The 21,641-nt window shown below is 36.8% G+C and overlaps 1 protein-coding gene across 1 annotated transcript; it reads right to left on the bottom strand.

Annotated features, from left to right (window-relative positions):
* Positions 1-201: 201 nt before the first annotated feature.
* LOC110732090 lies at positions 202-1,427 on the bottom strand. Its single transcript, XM_021912004.1, has 2 exons — positions 1,157-1,427; positions 202-995 (listed from the first exon to the last, which is right to left on the bottom strand). Exons 1-2 carry the CDS (start codon positions 1,425-1,427, stop codon positions 202-204), a joined length of 1,065 nt encoding a protein of 354 aa, XP_021767696.1.
* Between the last annotated feature and the right edge of the window lie 20,214 nt (positions 1,428-21,641).

Raw genomic sequence — 21,641 nt, 5'->3', positions numbered from 1 at the left:
TTGGGAAGCTGCAGCCTCTTTCCTTGGCCTACCCCTTGTTCTCTTTGTTGGAGGCTCATCTAGGGCTTGTGGCAGAGTAGTTCCTCTGTTGGGGAACCTTCTCTTATTATGGCCCTTTTGTTGACACACATAGCATGTCATTTCCATGCCATGTTTGGTCAACTTTCCTTTCTTTTTAGGGTCCTCAAATGGATCCTTTCTTCAACTCTTCCATGGCCTTCCTGGTCCCACTTTGATGGGGGGTGGATCCATACTCAACTCTGATTGAGGCCAATGCCTTTCACCTTCAATTGGAGGGATTGAATTCCCATATGTTTTCAAGTACATCTCCTTCTTATAACACTCATCAACATAATCTTCTGCCTTCTTATGAAAAAAATAAATTGGAGCCACTGCATGGCAACATGGGATCCCACACATGTACCATTTTCTGCGCGTGCAAATTCTTTTTTCTAAGTCCACATACATAGTGTCCAAGATATGGCTCACTTGAAACACAGTCTGTGAAGAAGGAATGACCTCACAATTAGCAGCTTCCCCTTTCTCTGATTCTAGCTTCTTCTGAATCCTTGGACATAAAACACTTTTCCATTTTTCCATTTCCTGCCTCTTAATCACCAGCCTCCTCATTAAAGCTCCCCTTATATCCTCCAACATATAAAGCAAATGTTTTTCCCTAGCATTAATGATATACCCATTAAATGTGTCAGCCATGTTAGATGTGATGGCATCTGCCTTCACATCAGTTTTCAGAAACGCCCTGCAGAAGACATATGGGTTGTAACTTTTGAAGGCTGCAGCAGCTGCAGCATTAGCTATCTCCAAATTCTTAAGTGAATCTCTATAGTCAGCTTCACTATATAACTTTGCACAGCTCCAAAACATCAATTTCATTTCATCACCTCTGAAATTCTTGTGCCAATTTGAAAAAATATGTATTGCACAATGTCTGTGCTCAGCTTGAGGGAGTGTCACACTAACCCCTCTTAGAATGCCTAGTAAAGCAATATGTATCAATGAATTCAGCAAAAAAAAGCAACATAACCAAATATATGTATTAATGAATTCAGCAAAAAAAAAAAAAAAGAAAAAAAAACACCAAAAACAGTTGAAGTTTATACATGATGCTCATCTGATACAATCACAGTTCCAGAACCATCACCAAGCTTAAGGCTTTTGCTGAGGTTATTCAGAAACCACTCCCATGAAGTATTATTTTCACCCTCCACCACTGCCCAAGCAATTGGGTACATCTGATCATTCCCATCTCTGCCTACAGCAGACATCAACTGTCCCCCTAATAATGTCTTCAAAAAGCAAGCATCAACATATATAATTTTTCTGCAACCCTCCATCCAACCTTTTTGCAATCCCTCAAAACAGACATACAACCTCTGAAAAATCTGTGGAGGCTTATTCTTGTCCATGTATGTGACTAAGTCCAACTGTGTGTTTGGACTGGACCTTTTCAAGGCTTGAAGATACCTGCCAACCTTCCCATAATGCTCTCTCATGGAGCCATGAAGTTTTTTGTGAGCATGCCACTTCACCGTGTAAGAAAACTCTTTCCTAATGATAACCCTGTAAGCTCTCCTGGCTGTTTAAATGATAGCTGGCCATGAGGCCTAGCCTTAAACACATCAAGTAGTTGTTCTGCCAACCATGACCCTTTCAGCTGCTTGTTTTTCTCCATAGTTCTGGTACAACTATGGTCTGAAATTACTGTTTTAACTACAAAGGAACCTCTCCTGGAATCCCAAGAGGCATACAACCTAAAAGGACACCCTTCACTGCACCTCACACCAATTCTTTGTTGCCTACTTTTATTTGCTGACACAATAGTTAGATTTCTACCTTGAAAAATTAAAAACTTAGCAACAGCTTGCTTGAAGTCCTCCCTAGTTGCAAATCTATGCCCAACTTTCCACTGAAACTGAGTAAATTCAGTCTCAGGACCTACAAGCAGACCTCTCCTGCTCTTTCTTTCCCCAATTGTCTCCTCTTCATCACTTCCCCTAGGTGTGTGAATTTCTTCATCAGATTCTTCATATTCAGAGTTGTAACCAGCCTGTTTTCCACCCTCCCCAACTTGTTTACTACTCTCCCCAACCTGTATACTACTCTCACCCCCTTTGTTCCCCTCTTGCTGTGCAACTAAATTACCCTTAGCAGCTTAAACTTGTAGTGATTGTGCCAATTCTACTACACTACAATTGAAACCTTTCACTCTTTCCCTTGCCTCCCTTTGCTCATCATCACTACTATCAGCATCAAAATCCTCTGGCTCCATCAACTCTTCAATGTCACTAACATCATCCTCTTCCCCATCTAAGTCAAAGTTAGCCTGATAAATCTCATAATCACCTAGCCAATCCTCTTCCTCATACTCATTTTTTAGATTAACTTCATCCTCTTTTTGAAACAAATACTCATCTGCATCAGACTCAGCCTCCAAATAATCTTCTAACACATAATCTCTATCATCATCATCAGCTTCATCACTTCCTACACCATACGGTAACTCATCTATGCCAATGGGGCTATTAGGTCTGTCTTCCTCCCAATCATAGTCCCCTGGCACTTCACATGTAATGAATTCAGAATGAGGCTCTAAAGTGTTTGCTGTTTGAATTAGGGTTGCTATTGTTTGACTAGGGTTTTCTGGTAATGAAATGGAAGTACTAGATCTAGGAAATGGTTGAAGTTGTTTGTTTGTTGTTGGAGTGGGGACCACTTCTACTGCTTTGCCTTTAGACTTTTCCAACACATGCAGCTTCTCTGAAACTGCACTAGATTCCTAACTCAAAATGCAAGCTCTCTTAGGTATCAATTTTTTGGGCCTATTGGGCTCATGTTCTGTGGCAACAATGGCTGAAGTGGGCTGGGTTGTGGTATTGGATCCAGTCTGGGATTGTTTAACAAATTCAGGCTGAACATCATCATCAACTACATACAAGTCTAGTGTTCTTTTCTCCACCATTATCCTACCCTATTCTCTGAATTCATCATCAGTAAATGCAGACTTTAACCCACCCCTTAAGTCAAGTGCAGGATTTAAGTAATAAAGTTTAAAAATTTCAGAATAATTACCACATTTAGCAACTAATTCCTTCATATAAAACCCAGTAACCATTACTGTCAAATTTAAACATCCCACCATGATATATTTTCAAACATGCAAGACCCACTACAATACGCAAACAGTCTCAATAACTACTTAAATTACCCTTCACTATGTTAATCGAAGCTTTCCTCGTTTAATTACTTTAATTCGCAAATTTAAAAAAGCTAGGGTTTGTCGATTTACCTCTAATTAGCCCACCTTGAATTGTTGTGCTAAGGACCTTAATTTCCTTCAATCAATGAACAATTGCAGTCCTTTGGACGGAGATAAGTTTCTGAAAGATAATTTATTTATTTTTTTGGATGGAGAATTGTTCCTTTGTTTCATAAAAATGGCGAAACTTAAGTTTTTTTTGGGGGGAAAACCGTTGGAGAAGAAAGACTTTAGGCAGGGAAATAGAATAGGTTCACCGGTTTAAGGGGTAACCTGTAAAAAGGATCGTTAATGGAAGATAAGGGGAATAGGTGGGATTGTTTCTGGATTTTAGAAAGGTGGGATTGTTTGTGGAAGACCACCTAAAGGTGGGTTTAATAGTTTACAATTTTCCTATTTATAATTACAAGGTTAAGAGAAAATAAAAGAAATTAAAAGAAAAGGAAAAGAAAAGAAAAAGAAATATAGTGTGATAGTAAAAACCCTAGCCTCCTTTTCTCTCTTCTCTCTCCTAAACCTAGTCTCCATTGTCAATTTTAAAGGGGCTTCCATCGGATTTCACCGGTGGAAAGCCCCAATCTTTATTTTTCTTTTAAGCTTTTTCTTTAGGTTACAATAATGTCTCCCTAGAAAGAAAGGGTTTATCTCCTTCGAAAGACAAGGTTTTTTCGATCTCCTTCGAAAGACAAGGTTTTTCGGACTCCTTCGAAAGACAAGGTTTTATTTGCGCTTAATTTGGTCTCCGGTTGTACGGGGCTACCATTGATTATGGCTCGGATTCGGGTTACGGAATCAGCACAAGAATTTACTTTCTCACAAAATTGTAAAGCGACGACGGATCCACTCAAAAACTTGTATGAGACAACGAATCGAGAATATGCTGAATTGTTATATTTATGTATTTGGATTCTTAGCCCTTCCCCGATTAATTCTTGTTTGATTTTATTAAATTCGTTTTCATTATCGTTCATTGTCAATTGTAGATGTCGTATGGCTTATATTAATGAAATTTAGCGTCCTTTAATTAGGACTTCTTTCAAAAAAAGAAAAAGAAATAAAAAATAAAATAAGAAAACAAAGTGAAAGTAAAAAGGAAAATAGAAAAAGAAAAGAAAATAAAAAGAATAATTATAGAGAAAAGAAAACAAAATAGAAATATAAGAAGTTAGTGGACTCCATGTTGCGGCACTTTATTTGGGAAATTATCCCTTGCTTTTCACTCCACCAATCATGTGCATCACAAGCCCTTTGATCATCAAATTAATCAAGCAATTGGAAGTGCGAAAGGTGGTGATTTTGAATAAAGCAATAAAGAGGAGAGAGAGTGAGAAATCTTCGTTGATTAATTTTGGTTGCTGTTTGTGTCGCGCATGATTTGGTGAGTTATGGTGGCTGCTTGCGGCTGCTACTGGTGGCTGATTGTTGCGGGATATTGGTGGTGATTGGAGGGTGGTTATGTCGGCTGGTAGCGGCTGGAAGGTGGTGCGAAAGTGGTGGTTATTGCGGCTGTTTGAATTGGAGGTGGAAAGGAGGTGCGATTAGTTTCGGTTTGTGGAGGTAGAAGGTGGGGCAATTGGTGAGTAAGTGGCTGATTTGCGCGGTTGTTATTGGAGGAAATTGGTGGCTGGTTTGGTTGATTGAATTGGTGGAGGAAAGGAGGTGCAAAGTGAGTCAAATGCGGGAGTAGGGGAAACGGCTGGAACAGAGGAGCAGCTTTCCTGAACAGGGCACGAAAGGGCCACGCTCGTGGTAAGCCTGCGGCCAGACTGCGAAGAGTTCCTAGACGATTTTATTGTTTTGGTGCAACAAATCCCGCACCCGCGGCATGAAGACCCGCGTCAGCGGCAATCATGGCTACTAAGTTGTGTTACTGCTTGGTTCGTGGCTTCTTAATGGTGAAAAGGCTTGTTAAAATGTTGTCATTGCAACACTTAATTGATTTTAACACTAAGACCTCGAAACATCAAGGTTGAACATCAGAACTCCGAATACGGAGTATGATCATTTGGATCGTGTGTTGTCCTGAGCAAACACCTACACGAACAACTGAACATGAGAGAGAAATAAGAGACAAATAAAATATAATAAATAAAATGGAAATAAATAAAGTATAAATAAAAGAAATAAAACTAAACTATGAATTAAGAACTAAATCATTAAAAACTAATAAAAACTAATCAAAACCCAAAATGAGTTATTAAAATGGAAAACTAAGGACAACTAAGAAAATTGTATGAAAATATAGAAAAATGACATAAATCTTATTCTTTTGAGCGCCATAAATGACCCTCATCATGCACACATAAGGAATCGATGACTAGAATATCTCAATTAGTGGTCATTCCGCATAATTTGATGGGGCGAGCTAAAAATGAGCCCGATCTCTCTCCATCCCCACTAATAAGATAACCCCCCTTTTCTTACAACACTCGCGTGTTTAAAGGGTTATAATGCCGCTCAACCTAGTCAAAAGTCAACTCGAAATGTGACACATACTCCATGACAAAAGACTCGTTTCACATGAACACAATACTATGTTTGAAGGTCAGAAGGTCTTTTTTTCAAGCTTGTAATGTAGGCTTGGTGAAAGTGGGTAGGAAAAATTTGGAAAATGTAGGCAAATATAGTCCCTCAGGGAAGCCATAAAAAATAAACCATACATCAAAATCCTATTGAACTAATTCACAAGAATACACGCTCTAAATATAACTAGAGTTAAGAACAACTAGCTCCCACCTTATTCACCCTACATAACAATTCATCACACCATTCTTAGTTTTGAAGCTCTTTTATTTATCATTAAAGAAGCCGAAATATTTTTTTTAAAACTTTTTTAAAATTGTTTTAAACAAACTATAAGAACTTCAACAACAAGTCATATAGAAAAAAATTTCAAGAACCTTCAAGCTTCTAATTTTTCTTCTCCAAAGTTCAAATAAAACTAAATATCATCACAAACCAAAGAGAACACCAAGATAGATGGCTCCCCTAAGCTAGACTTAGGATAAGTTACTAATTAGGGTCGATAGGTTAATTTTGTGACTTAGATGAATAATATGGACAAGGATACAACATGGGTAACAAAGAAGGGAACATACGTTTCTAAATTCATCTGGAGGCTACCTAATGAACATGGCCTTCGTCCTCCTCATCGTGCATGTGCAATGTACCATGACACATTACTAAAAGTCTCAACTCAATAATAAGATCAATGTCACACCAGGAAATAACACACATGAATGAATAATAAAGGCTCAAGCCTCACATTTAACACAGTCAAGATCAAAATTCATGCATAGTTGAGCAAAGTTAACTTCCATTAGGTCAAGATTATCCAAAATCAGATCATGATCATTTAATCTATATTGCTAGTCTTTTAATCAAAATCAAGCCAAAAACCATTTTAATTATCAAGGATAGGGGCACAGGGAAGTAGTTTACTGGCTATTCATTGTCATGATTCACATTTTTTTTTGATTTTTTTAAAGCAATAAACTAAACTACCTAAGGCAATTAAATCTATATAGAACAAAAGACATAAGAGGAAAGAGAGAACATACCAAAGCGATAAACTATATACATCCTCCCCCAAGCTACACTTGGCATAACCTCAATGCAACGAGGGGTAGGTAGTGCGCTACTCGAGAACCTCAGTCAAAGTTCTCATCATCATTAACAATATCATCTGTTGCTTCATTTGCACCTGTAGTGTTGCCTTCATCAGGGAGGACATACCAAGAAGGGTGTTGATCATCCCTTGGAATGTGACCTTGCCTGTATAAATAATCATAAATAGGATACATACATAGGCAAAAGTCAATCTCTATGGTCTAAATACGAGAGAATAGGCCCTGCTGGGATAGCTCAAGACCACGGATACCGGCCATAATGGCGTCATGATCGAAGAGGGCGGAGAAGTGGAAGCTCATGCATCTGATCGCCTAAAGTAGGTCAAGTTCGTCATAACCGGGACAATGGGAAAGAGTGGCTGACACGGGGTCTCCAAGAGATAAGAAGGTTGGTTAGGGTGAATCCTAGTGAGGTCTGGTATAGGCAAAAAGATAGATTAAGAGGTTTTACCTATATGCCATTGAATACTACTTGACTCTATGGAAATCCAACTCACGGAGATGAAATATATTGTTGATCTAGAAAGATAGGGCCTTCTACGGGTTGTTTGCTAGCCTCAACAAAACCCTTTTTGACTGCTAAGCGAGTCACAAGACCACCAAGAACTATAGGAATCTGAGTGCGTTCGCCATTGTCCTTGAGGGTGGTGAAAGTCCAACTTTGTTTCCTAAGGTGTAGGGCGAAAAGATGGATATGTTTATGGTGTAGGCATGTTCAGGAGGTTGTGTTTTTAAGTGACTACCCAAAATTGCAGCTTCATCAACTATCACATTATGAGGCTCTATCCTCCCAAAAATAGTCTACCCCGTAGAACATGTCCAAAACCTAAGGGCGGGTTGGTGAATTTTATTAGCGGAGGCATGTTGGCAAGAATCTAATTGTTCTCCAGTCAAGGCTAACCAAAGACCACCCCCCCCCCCAAATTAAATGGTCTGGTTGAGCTTGTAATCCATGTGATGGCAATCCAAATTTCCTAGCAAACCAATTGTAGACACCCAAATGTGTCTCCCCAAAACCAAACCCAGTGATAAATACCATTCATTTCATTTGATTATCAAACAAAGCGAAAGTGTGAAAAATCTAGTAATGAGGATGTTTTTATTAAAATATGTCTTATTTCTGTTTTTGAAAATATTTCATTTCTTACCTTATTTATGAAAAATGTGCATTCTAGTTTAGTTTGTTCCATGATAAGGGTCCAATAATAGTGTAGTTGGATAGGGCTTGAGAAGACCTTTCCAACGATATATGATAAGCCCAATTCCGATGAATAATGAGGAGGTTATGGCCAAAATACTAAAATGGGCTCGGTTTGGTTTTTATATGCGGCCCAATGATCCAGAGGAGGGCCTATTATTAATTATCATTCCTAAAGCTATTAGGATTTATTATAGTCTTATAGAATATTCTAGAAGGTTCTCTTAAATCCTAATAGAGTTAGGATTGATAAGTATGTTTTAAAGAGTTTGAAATTAAATAAAACTACTCCTTTTAAGAATCCTTGTTTTGAACGAAGTGGAATTTATTCAGATTTTATTTTCGTTATTTATAATCTTTATCGAAATCTTATATGGTTTGATAGATCTTGAAATTATATTTTCAATGATATATTATAATATTAAATCCAAGTTATAACGAAAAAGATATGAATTAGATATAAAACTCTATCCAAAACTGACACCTTTCTACTATTTCGGCCATATCTTTTTATCGACAAAAGATTTTAATCTGATTTTAATTGGGATGGAAATAAGATTTCAAGATCTTTCCAACGAAATATTATATGACTTATTTGAACTTCTGGATCAATAGATATGATAAAATAAAATTCGCAAAAACTGTTGTGCAGCGCCGAACGCCAAGCCTATCGTCTGGCGCCAGACTTAGCGTTTGGCGTTGCACTCAGCGTTTGGCGCTACGCGCGTGTTTGATGCTGTGATCGTGTTTTATTCTTTTCAAAACTCTGATTCGTTTTTTATCACATCCGACTGATTTTCTCTATAAATAGCCGCATAAAACCTCCGTTTTCAATTCTCATCTATTCTTCTCATCAATTCTCCGATTCTCTCTATCATCAACTCTCATCAAGAATCTCTTGATTACTCTATCTCTCTCTCTCTCTCTCTCTCTCTCTCTCTTTCTATCTTTTCTAAACTAGCCTTTTGCATACAAAATTCAGCATTCACAAGATCTAGAAACACCTAGCCAAATTCGAAGTTGCCTTCTCCCTAGACGTGAAGGGTTTGATATTTCTGAGGGTTTGGTCCCAAATCTAGTCTAAAATTTCTTAATTCTTTATTTCAATTATTTAATTTAGTTGTTTGATTATTATTTTCCTTGAAGTTACTAACGTGTGTATTTTGTCATTAGAAAGAGGTACGAGGCATCCAAGTAAGTTCTTTAATTGTTTAATTGATATTTTGATATAGAATTCATGTTTAGGGAAATTTCTAATATCAAGTATGATTAAAAGGATGCTTCCTAGTATCATGTCTAAGGTAAAGAATAAGTTTCTTAAATCAATTATGATTCCTGTGATGTTTCTTATTTTCTTTCCTAATATCATGTTAGTATCATGTTAGGGCTATATATTTGATCTTTAATGTTTAGCAACATGCTAGGGTTTGTTATTAATCTTGTTGGTATCATGCCTAGGATCTTGCTATTATTATGCTATAACATGATTATGGTTTTGATTATGTTTATTATGATTATGTTGCTTGATATATATTATTGTTATTTCTTGATCACACCTTTTATGCATGTTTAAAGGGAATTTGTAATTGTAATCACGCTTAATAAGATAATTAGTAATCTTGTTTAGGGTTAATTTGATTATAATTCAAGTGATCGCCAATAATAGTTTTACTTGTGCATTAGTATTCAACCAATATAGATAAATAGGTTTAGGGTTAACATATATATTAATTGCATGTTAGTCAGAAAGCGCATATGAATACGATCAGAATAAAGTAGAGGCCTATTATTAGGGCAGCTTCAATCTCTTTTAGGTTGGATTTTTACCTTCATCCCCAAACTACCAGTCATGGTTCCAGGCCTTTTGGAGATAACGATCTCCTGGATCGTTAAGGGGTGTAACCTTCACCTCGTGAATGGTTTGCAAGTTCCTAAAACTTGTTGGCAACTCTTTTGCTCGAGCTTCCTTCCCTTTGGACGCCACCATGCTTAAGTGTATGATCACAGTGGGGTTCAAGCTAGGGGTAATGCTTGAAATATTCCCTACATCTTTGGCGACTCCACTCAGGAGGACTTCTATTTTAATTCTTGAAATTTATTTCGGCAATGATTTAGAATGAGTGGATGAGACTCGAAAAGTTCTAAGTATTTCATGTGCGTAATTTTGATTAACATTATTGTCATATGCATAAAAAGATCTCATTGGAAAGACCATCCCTAATGAGTTCAAAACATAGGATTTTTACACGTAGGAAATTTGAGGAATATCTTTCACAACTAGGATCAAAATAATGCTGCGCAAAACTAGAAAATTTTATCGAGCACAGAAAGCTGTTGAGGCATGTAGGAACTAGCGGCAGAAAACAGAGTCTAGCGCCGAGGATTTGAATCTGGCTCCATGCAACACTCTTATTGCCAGGAGTAAAGCCAAATCGCGGTGCCGGCCTCTGTTTGATGGCGCCAAGTTCTTCTAATACCGAGCCAGAAATATGCGTTCTAGTTTTGACCAGTTTTTAGCACTGTTTGCTCGATCCTACTTCCTGATTAGGTTTTTCTCACTTTTCTAAAACCCATATGTGTTCTACATATGGACATAACCCTCTGGGAATTCATGCTCCATCTACCTGATTGAATGCTCTGTGCAACAAAGGGTACATCCGAGAATGTTGAATTCACCAAACCATGGAAGCGCGTTTTTAACTCGCGGTGTCCCATCCACTTGCGCTAACCCATCAAAAGGTAAGGCTTCCGCAAGGTGCATCCAGACAATTAACCATGGACCCTCTTTGACTAACCCATATCCCGAACTTTAGAGAACTAGAGCCATGGTTAGGTTGCAAACTCATTGCATCATGTTGTGACTACTTGACTACTTGTGCATATCTTACTTGTGCATAATTATTATGTGACTAAACTAACCGTTTGGTTTGACTTGTGTTTGTAAATAAGTCTTAATAAAATAATTTATGACTAAAGGACTTTGCTTAATTAATTAATTAATTAATTAATTCATTAATTTGAGCTAATAAATATGTCTAAAATCGAGTCATAGTCCCTTTAAGTCAACCCGGATTTTTATTCCCGTATATTGCACAAGCGTCAAGTTGTTTTGGTCATAGCCGGAGTTCTAGGAAGAACTATGAGTCGTTAAACCTATGGATCAGTATCCCCGAGTTTTATCTTTAATTTGGAGTTGGTTTCATCCCAATCAGAGTCACATACCAAAATTTATGACAAAAATACCACAGCCTGTCCAGTTTAATGCATATATGTGAAGTCTTAACTTACTCTTTGTTCGAGTCTAGTCACATAGTCTAACCACATGGTCATGACACGAGTCTTAACATGTCACCTATACTCACTACACTCACTATTCTTAGCACACACTTTGTGTATTTGTCACCATGAACATGTCTTAGGTTCATGCATGAGTCGGTTTTTTCCGTTATTTGAGTTGGGGGTACATTCTATTCCTAATTTTTTCATAACTCCCCATTTACATGCTTTCTGCATATCACAACCTTCATTATTTATACCATCTTCCATCCATTTCATGTTGAATAGATTTAGGGTCAAATAATTAACCGTTAATATCCCTAATTTCCCTTTCCACATAGAGAAGGGCGATTAATCAAGGACAACACCGTTGTTCAAGTCTTACTTTTTGATAAACCGATTCGTCAAAAGAGGAAAGCTAAAAAGATAATGGCAACTCAAGAAGAAGTCAACAAACATAGGAATCAATTTACTAATGTAACTAAGGTGTTGAAGGCTTTATCCCTTCAAATCAATGACCCTGTGAAGCAACAACAAATGGAGCTTATGCAAGAAAGCTTGAGCAAGCTATCCAGTGACTACAAGTTCCAGGGCATTAGTTCACAAGGGTTCTCGGTGCACAAGGAGCTTCTTTCGTAGAAGTTAAATGCCACTAACATCCCTAAATTCAAGGCAACAGATAATCCTTATCTTCACTTAAGAGTCTTTGAAACTATAATGAACATTAAGGGGATTGATAGGAAAGTCTTTCATTCCTTGTTTTCTTTATCTCTTGAAACCATTTGCCAACAATGGTTCTTCTCCCTTGACAAAGAGAAAACCTCCACATGGGAATCGATAGTAAATGCTTTTATTGATAGATATAAGTGTAATATTCATGTCGAAACCGATTATAGGCAACTCGAGATGCTAAGACAAAAAGAGAATGAAGGCTTTACTTCTTTCTTCAATAAGTGGAGGGAAACTTCCGCTAAGATGACTAAGGTGCCCACCGAAAAAGAATATGGATGTTTATCAAGAATCTCCAAGAGAAGTATTCAAAGCACTTAAAATACCAACAAAACTTGAATACTTTCAAGGCCGTGTATAATATAGGCATCGACATTGAAGATGACCTTTTGAAAAATAATAGTGCGAGAGGAAAGAAGAACAACCATCATTCTTCTTCCTCTCCCATTAACAAAGTACATGCTACGAATACCAAAAAATCACGAATCCAAAGGTCGAAAAGAGTGTTCACTCCACTTGGTATGAGTTATGAAATAGCTTTTGAAAAGCTACACCACAAAGGACTAGTCATGCCCATAGGATTTATCAAGGACCCGGTTCCAGAAGCCTGGCCACCTATGTGGGATCCTAACAAGCACTATAAATATCAGCAAGGAAAGGGTCACGATACCGAGGAGTGTTGGAAACTCAAAGAAGCTATTCGTGATCTGATCGATGACAATAAAACTTTCGAGATTCTAGCCATCGCCGAAGATCAAATATCCTTTGATCCTTCACTTCTTATCACACCTGTAGGTGAGCCCATGATCGAGATAGCTTATATAACCTCTCTTGATGAAGTGGCCATGATTGAGGAGGATGAAAGTATTTTCTTAGATAATAACCTTTACACCTATTGGCATAATTTATGACAGCATTCGATCGCCTTCATGCTAACGGTCTCATAACTCCTATTGGACCTATTCAACATCCCACACATGAGAAGAGATTGCCTAGTTGGAATCCATATGAACACTGCAAGTACCATCAAGGTAGGGGTGGGTGTCATTGGCTTAGGACAAAGATAGTATCATGTCAAACAGCTCTCTTATAAACACAATAGGCATTGTCATCCCATTGAGTGTTTCTTTTTTCTGGAGGAGTGGGTGTCATTGGCTTGATTGGTGTGAGCAATCCTTTTTCGTTTAGTTTTTCTAGAAACTCTTTATAGCTAACAGGAAATTGTGTAAATCTTCTTTCTATTCTCTATCTTTTCTGAGTGTCATTACTATGATATTGCATTGTGCTGTTATATTGCGTGGAAATAGCAAATACATCAATAGAGGATGAAGTGTTATCATTCCCCTTTTTGTAGTTGTTTTTAGTTTGATGAGGCTTGTTTGCCTTTTTCTTTAGCGAGGTCATCTTCAATCCTAGAAGCCACAAAATAGACCTTTTGAAAAGTGTCTAAACCAAGGTAGTGTAGATGTTTTTTGTACTTTTCATGACAACTTTCATTGAACTTTTGTACCAACTTAAGTTCAGGTGGCCTTTTGGCAAGGTGATCCGCCGTTTCTCGCTATCTACCATAGAAAGCAAGGAAACCTTTGTCGTCGCCTTGCTTAAGCATTTCAAGTTCACGAAAAGTTGATTTGAACTCTACGTTACTCTCATATTGGGTGATGAAAGCCGAAACCACATCTTCCCATGATATCTTGAACTTAGCATCTAGCCCATAGTACCACTCTCTCGCGGCTGGGTCTAGAGATAAAAGGAACGTCAAAGCATAAAGCTTAGGATCAACTCCCTTTAAAGCCATGGTGCCAGTAAAACTCATTAAATGATTTTTTGGATTATTGGTCACCTTAAATATTGGCAAGTCCGTAACTACAAACTTTTCTGGTAAAGTGAGTCTTGTTGGAGGAGCAAACTTTTTTACGTCGAAGTACTTGTTCTTATTGTGGAACAAAGAACAAGCTTCTCTAACGACTTTTCTTTTATGGATAGTTCATCCATATTTTGTTGCAAATCCGAAGCTTCGCCATTTTTCTTTTCAGCCTTTTCAATTTTCTTAGTTATTCTCTTTTTGGCCTCTTGAGCCTTTTCCTCTCTCAAACGAACAATCTCTTCTTGGAGTTGCTCTATGGCCGACATCAGTGTTGGATTAGAGTAAATTGTTGAGGGAAGGTGGTTTAAAAAGGGTGAATTGTTTGATGGTAAATGTAGAATGTGAGCGCCCGAGAGTCTTCGTTCCCAAGCCTGGAAACCAGCCATAAAAGAAGTACGAAAGGTTAAGGAAATTGATACGCTTGTTCAGAAGACAAAAGAAGAAAAAAGGAAGAAAGAAAGGACGTAAGATGCATTGAAATGGATAACATCACCTTTAAACAATTCATTAATAATGATATTGTTTACACAAGACAATTGTTCTTGAGGAATAAGATTGATCTCGTATCAGTAGGCGCAAACAAGTAACTAGGTTGCGCGCGGAAGGCGCGCGCATTTCTGGCTCTTGCGCTGGTCGTGGTTGCGCAAATGAGTGAATTGCGCGCGCCACCTACTCGTTTGATTTTTTTTAATTTTTTTTGTCTCATTTTTTTCAAACAATTTTTTTTCATGATACCCTTCGAATGAAACTCAAAATTACGAAGGGACAACTTCGCAATTGGGAACCTAACAAAAACTAAAAAAAAAAACAATCTTGAAACACGTCGCACATAGTCATATAATCACATAAGCATAACATAAGCCATGATTCACATAATGCCTTCCTAATGTCGAAAGCTTGGGTGTCCAAAGGTACCATATCTTAAGGAATGATGCACAAATTAATGACTTAACGTGTTGGCTCATGACATATCCCTCACAACATTTTGTTGGATATGTGGGTGGGATGATTGTTATTGATTTCGGGATAGAATCCTAGTGTTGGCAACCCCTAGTTAATAAGACAATCCCCAAGGGTTATAGTGTGCTATAAATATGCATGATACAATGTTTCTTGTTTGGTTTTTTACTTTTTGTTGAAGCTTAAACGTTTTGATAATGATGAACTTAACAAAGCAAACTTCAAACTAATAAGAGTTCTCTAAGTGTTGTGACCAAGACAGGTGAAGATGACTTTGGAAGTGGAAAAGTAGCCTAGCTTTTGAAGACTCATAAGAGAACTAAAGGAAAGTTAAGGAAGATAGAAGAAGAGTTCCCTCACTGGAACTAATGAAGTTCCTTAACAGGAACCTATAGACAGCAAGTTAAGGAGTAGACTTGGTCTGCGTTGTAGACAACAAGTTTTGGAAGAACTTGGCCTGCGAAGTTCCAGTTTGGAACCGGAAGGAAATTGACAGCAGGAACTTAGTCCTCGACTGCGTAAAACTCAAGTATCCTATAAACAGAGTATTCGCGCAACAATTCAGTTTCAATAAAGTCTTTATCTTTTAGAATTGTTATAAATATGTTAAGTACGTTAACACATGAGATTTATTAGAAACGTGACAAAAGCTTTGAAAGCTTCTTAAAATTGGAAAGTTTAAAAAGATTATCTTAATAAGATTTATTTTCTTGAAAACCGGTTATTAAAAGGATATTATTCTTTGAGATAATTTATCTTTGATAAATTTCCTAAAAGATTTTCTTCTAAAAATATTTACTTAAACACCGTGTTTTTGGATTTAGGAAAATTAACATGTTTATCTTTTACAAGCAAGTTGATAGGCGTGTCGCGTACCTAACAAAAATAAACCTAACTACACCCCTATTATGTAGATAGATAAGTAAGGGTCAAATCCTAAGAGACTATGGTTCAACTAATTAAATGGACTCAAGAAATTACTAAGCAAGTAACCAAATCAAATAAGTGAGAATCTATATCTAAAGAACTAATTAAAACGACTAAATCTAAACAATATGACAAATTAATGCTAAAAACATCCAAAATCAAGCATCACTACGAATACAATTAATGCAATAGTCGTTCTACCCCTAACACATAATTCAATTGATTAAAGAGGAAAAGTAATCCCTGAATAGGACCAATGGTTTCTCCCGAGTTATCAATGGCTTCTCTAATCACACCTCAAGCGTACTTCGTGGAATCATGTAAATTAAAGACTTTGAGCACATTACTTTGACTTCCTAATCATCCATACAACCACTTCTGTGATGAACTTCAAACCCTTAATTGATTTATTCAAATCCATCAAAACCCAACTCCCATTGCGATTAAAACAATGGATTAATAACAATACCAATTATCCCTAATGTAGTTTTGGCATAAGCATAATCAATTAAGCATATCAATTGCAATTATTATTAGAGAATTTAAAAAGTTAAATCATGCATCCATCATATACGGGTGGCGCTAGATCTTGGAACGAGGAAACTACTCACACATATTAGCGAAAGCAAAAAAAATATTCAATGAAGAAAACATGATTAATAAACACATACGAGTAAAAGAAGAAGTAAAGATGAATACCAATTACCTAAACGAAGAAAAGTTCCAATTGTTGATGAACAAAGATCGAAACTTGAAAGTGTAAATTAATCTAGATCTTGAGAGAATATTAGGGTTCAAATGAAGGTTTAAAAGATGGCAAAAAAATAACTAAGTAAGATTTAGTCGGGCTTTACAAATGGTATTTATAACCCTTATTTAAGAAATCCCTAAAATGATCGCGAAGCTGTGCCCGTGCAGGAAGGGCATCTCTGCCTGGTCGGGTGCGAGAAGAAACTCCACCTTTCGCAAGCCTTTCTTGTGCAGTACCTTTTCTGCCTGGGCTTCCAGGGAAATGCTGCTCGATCTAGGAGAATGGAGTTAAACTTTCCGCACAATGCTCTTCTCTTCTCTTTCCTTCGTCTTGGCTACCAGGGCAATGTTGTCCTCCAGGGCGGACACGGGAAAAATGCTTCTCCATATTAATAAGCTCTCGTGGCCATCCAAAACAGGTCCAAATCATCCAAAAAACTTCATGTGCCTACAAAATCAATTAAATAGACCAAGCTACACTAGAGAAGGAGAATATTAGCGAGAAATATCTCCGTAGAGCTCAAAAACCATACAAAAATAGCTATGAAATTAAGATAAAATATGGTATAGAACGTGTACATCAAATTCCCCCAAGCTAATAACTTCTTGCTTGCCCTCAAGCAAGACAATCAATGACTATCAAAAACAAAATAAACATACTTCACCCCATAATAAATTTGAAAATAACAAACTATAAATCAAAATTGGACACACAAGCATCTTAGCCAACAAATCTTTTCATTTAGACTATCAATCAACCTGAATAACCATTAAACAGAGTCAATCGTGCACTGACGAGGGGAAAACTAGGTTGTTATCTAATCTTCCCTCGGTCAAACTAAATTTATAAACACTTAACAAACCTAAATATGCGTATAGAGGAAAGTCAAGGGTCAAATCCAAAGGAATGGTAATGTTTAAGCACTTTCAATTATGCGCCTAAGCTATGTTAAAGATGAAGGTAAGAGAGAATACTAACAACTAACAAAACAAGTAACCAAGGGAATAAAACACTAGGAAGGGGGATCAACAAGTAATCATGTCAATTGCAACAACTTGGGAAGAGCATGCCAATCAAAGGTTGTAAAGGCTAATGATAACAGTAATCAATTGGATTCAAAGAGCTATCTCCTAATTGTTAAGCTAGGGTTCACTATGAATAACAAACCAAGAGAATCACAATCAAAACCAATCGATAATTGCAAATCCGAAATCAATTGTTCGTGTCATTAGCAATTACAATGCAATCTAGCATAATTCTCAAGGCCTAATCGAATTACACACATGTAAACCTTCATTAATCACTTTAATCTCAACAATCAATCAACATAATTTCTAAATTAATCACAATTAATCAATCATACAAGTTTAACCCAATTTCTAGCCAACAACTACTCAAATATCATCATTTATCAACAAAAAACTAAAGAAATCAAGAATCAACAATATATCAAGAACAATTACAATATCAAGAATCAAACATCAAAATTAAACCAAACAAACATGAAATTGAATAAAGCAATAAAGAGGAGAGAGAGAGTGAGAAATCTTCATTGATTGATAATGGAGATCTTCAATACAATTGTCATCATGAATCTTCAACTTCTCAAATAACCATTGAAATTCTTCACTTTCTCTCTCTAAAATCTACTCCTAAAACTAACCCTAAATCTAGAAAGAGAAGCTCTCAACTAACCTAAGAAATATGAGGTCTAATTCTAATTCTACTTATCTCATTTTTGTTTTCTCTCTAACCCAAAAATGGGTATTTATAATTACAAGGTTAAGAGAAAATAAAAGAGAAAAGAAAATAAAAGAAAAGGAAAAGAAAAGAAAAAGAAATAAAAATAAAATAAGAAAACAAAATGAAAGTAAAAAGGAAAATAGAAAATGAAAAGAAAATAAAAAGAATTGTTATAAAGAAAGGAAAACGAAATAGAAATTTATTTCCTCTGTTCTTTTTTACTTGACCCGCTTTGACTTTTACACTATTCATCACCCCACCTTTGTTCGTTTTTTGTGAATAATATTTAAGGACAAACATATTCATGTGAGATCTTTTTGAATTCGTCTCAAAAATTACAATCGTAACATAACTTTTATAATTTTTACTTATTTAAAATTAAAGTTATTAATCGTTAAAGTTTTACATTGGCAAGCGTGATAAAAGAAACAGATTAAGTAAAAAAGAATAGAGGAAGTAAGAAGTTAGTGGACTCGATGTTGCGGTACTTCATTTGGGAAATTATCCACTGCTTTTCACTCCACCAATCATGCGCATCACAAGCCCTTTGGTCATCAAATTAATCAAGCAATTGGAAGTGTGAAAGGTAGTGATTTTGGTTGTTGTTTATGTTGCACATGATTTGGTGAGTTGTGGTGGCTGGTTGCGGCCGCTACTGGTGGCTGATTGTTACGGGATATTGGTGGTGATTGGAGGGTGGTTATTGCGGCTGGTAGCGGCTAGAAGGTGGAGAAAAAGTGGTGGTTATTTCAGCTGGTTGCGGCTGATTGAATTGGAGGTGGAAAGGAGGTGCGATTGGTTGCGGTTTGCGGAGGTAGAAGGTGGCGCAATTGGTGAATAAGTGGCTGATTTGTGCGTTTGTTATTGGAAAAAATTGGTGGCTGGTTTGGTTGATTGAATTGGTGGAGGAAAGGAGGTGCGAAGTGAGTTAAATGCGGGAGTAGGGGAAACGGCTGGAATAGAGGAGCTGCTGGCCGGAACAGGGCACGAAAGGGCCACGCCCGCGGTGAGTCCGCGGCCAGACCGGCGGAGAGTTCTTAGACGATTTTGCTGTTTTGGTGCAATAAAACCCGCGCCCGTGGCTTGAAGACCTGCGTCCGCGGCAATCATGGCTTCTAAGTTGTGTTACTGCTTGGTTCGTTGCTTCTTCATGGTGAAAAGGCTTGTTAAAATGTCATCATCACAACACTTAATTGATTTTGATTCGAAGACCTCAAAACACCAAGCTTGAACATCGAAACTCTGAATACGGAGTATGATAATTTGAATTGTGTCTTGTCCCGAGCAAACACCTACACGAACAACCGAATATGAGGGAGAAATAAGAGACAAATAAAATAAAATAAAAAAAAACGGAAATAAATAAAGTAAAAATAAAAGAAATAAAAACTTAAACTATGAATTAAGGACTAAAATCATGAAAAACTAATACAAACTAATAAAAACCCAAAATGAGTTATTAAAATGGAAAACTAAGGAAAACTAAGAAAATTATATGAAAATATAGAAAAAAAATATAGAAAAAGGACATAAATCTTATTCTTTTGAGCGCCATAATTGACCCTCATCAAATTCCTCCAAGCTAAAATTTTGCTCGTCATCGAGCAAAACAAAATCCAACCCAAGGGAAAAATGATGAAATTATTCACGTAAAGAAAGAAACAAGAAAACAAGAGAGGATGGGAATATACACTAACTCACTTTCGTAGGAATTACGGTCAATTTTAGAAACTACAGACAAGCCATTTAAACCCCTAGATCTCCCTAGAGGACGAGTGATGCTCTCGTAAAGGTTTCCTAAGAGATTAACCTATAACTCTCATAATAATACAAACAAGGCAAAGCATGAAAAATAAATCAAAAGAAAAGCAAAACAAACAAATGTTCATGGAAGGACTTTTCCAAATGTACAAGCACAAATGAATGCAAATCATTCTAAACAAGTAAGGGAGTGCACTTTTCAAGATACCCGAGGTTGATTGTAACATAAATATGCTAAGCATAGGAATTAGAGAAACACAACCCACTTTCATCCTAAATGGTCTTACCGCGTTCTCCCTACTAGTCTCATATGTTCCCCTAGTGAGCATCTCAAAAGTTCCACAAAGGAACCGAAAAAAGAGATAATTTTGGGCTACTCGACGTCTTGGCAATGCATCCCCTCTCCTTAGGCTTTAACTCATAATGCCCTCCCTCGGTATATGACACAACCTCTAGGTCGAAAGGTCTTTCCAGAATGGTTGTAACGTAAGGGCAAAAAGGGTGAGGGTAGGCTTCAAATTTAGAATTTGGCGGTATTCCTAATTAGTGAAGCAAAGGATGATCAATTTTCAACACCATAATCAAGAAGTCACTAAACAAAACCAAACTAACGCCCCCAAGCTTATTCAAAGCTATAACCATAATCATATATACAAAAAGCGTAAACGCTTCTCCCCCAAGCTTAAAGGAAACATTGTCCTTAATGCTTGAAAATGGGAAAAGAATCACATCAAAATATTTTTGATTTTTCTTATTTTCATTTTTTTTTTAATTTTCATTTCTTTCAAAGCAATTGTCCATGCCTCTTTAACTTAGGACGGCTTTAACAATTTTGCATTTGCGTTGTCCTTGCCTTTTTTTTAAAGTTTGGACGGCTTTTTTCTTTTATTTATTTGCCATTATTCACACAAATATCACAACATAAACTTGCTTTCAAGAAAACCAAATATCAAACTCCTTCACCACAAACTCCAACAATAATGATCAATTGCTTCACAAAACAAAGAATGGAAACGAAAAATGAAACAAAAGGCTCAAGATCTAAAGATGTGGCTTGAAAAGAAGGGAAAGGCTCAAATGGTTAGCAAGAAGGCAAATGTAGACCCAATGAACTAAAAAGAAAGAAAAATCCTAGAAATGAAAAATTACCACCCCGAAAAAGTTGCCTTTGTCCTCCCTAGATGGTTCGGTCTCGAGTTTGAGAATTATGAGTCAAGATTCTAGATTAGGTCCGCAACAGTTAAGGATCCATGCTGCTCATGCAAATATATGTTGAAGGCTTGAAAAATAAATGAACCTCACATGGATGTAGCAAAAACTAACTATTGGTGTCAATTCGACTATAGGAAGCAATTATCAACATGCCAGAAACAAGTAGAAACCGATTTCATGGTCCCACTAGTTCTAACTAACTACCTTATCATGATTTATCCTAGAATCAACCAAGCATACTCTTAAACCGTGCACACCATTACCATTTAAGAAGAAAAACATTCAACTATACAAGTCCAAAAGTATTATGT

The sequence above is a fragment of the Chenopodium quinoa genome, unplaced genomic scaffold (genome assembly GCF_001683475.1).
Source record: "Chenopodium quinoa cultivar QQ74 unplaced genomic scaffold, ASM168347v1, whole genome shotgun sequence".
Lineage (NCBI taxonomy): Eukaryota > Viridiplantae > Streptophyta > Magnoliopsida > Caryophyllales > Amaranthaceae > Chenopodium > Chenopodium quinoa.
The sequence above is the reverse complement of the archived record's forward strand: the minus strand, read 5'-3'. Positions and strand labels throughout refer to the sequence as shown.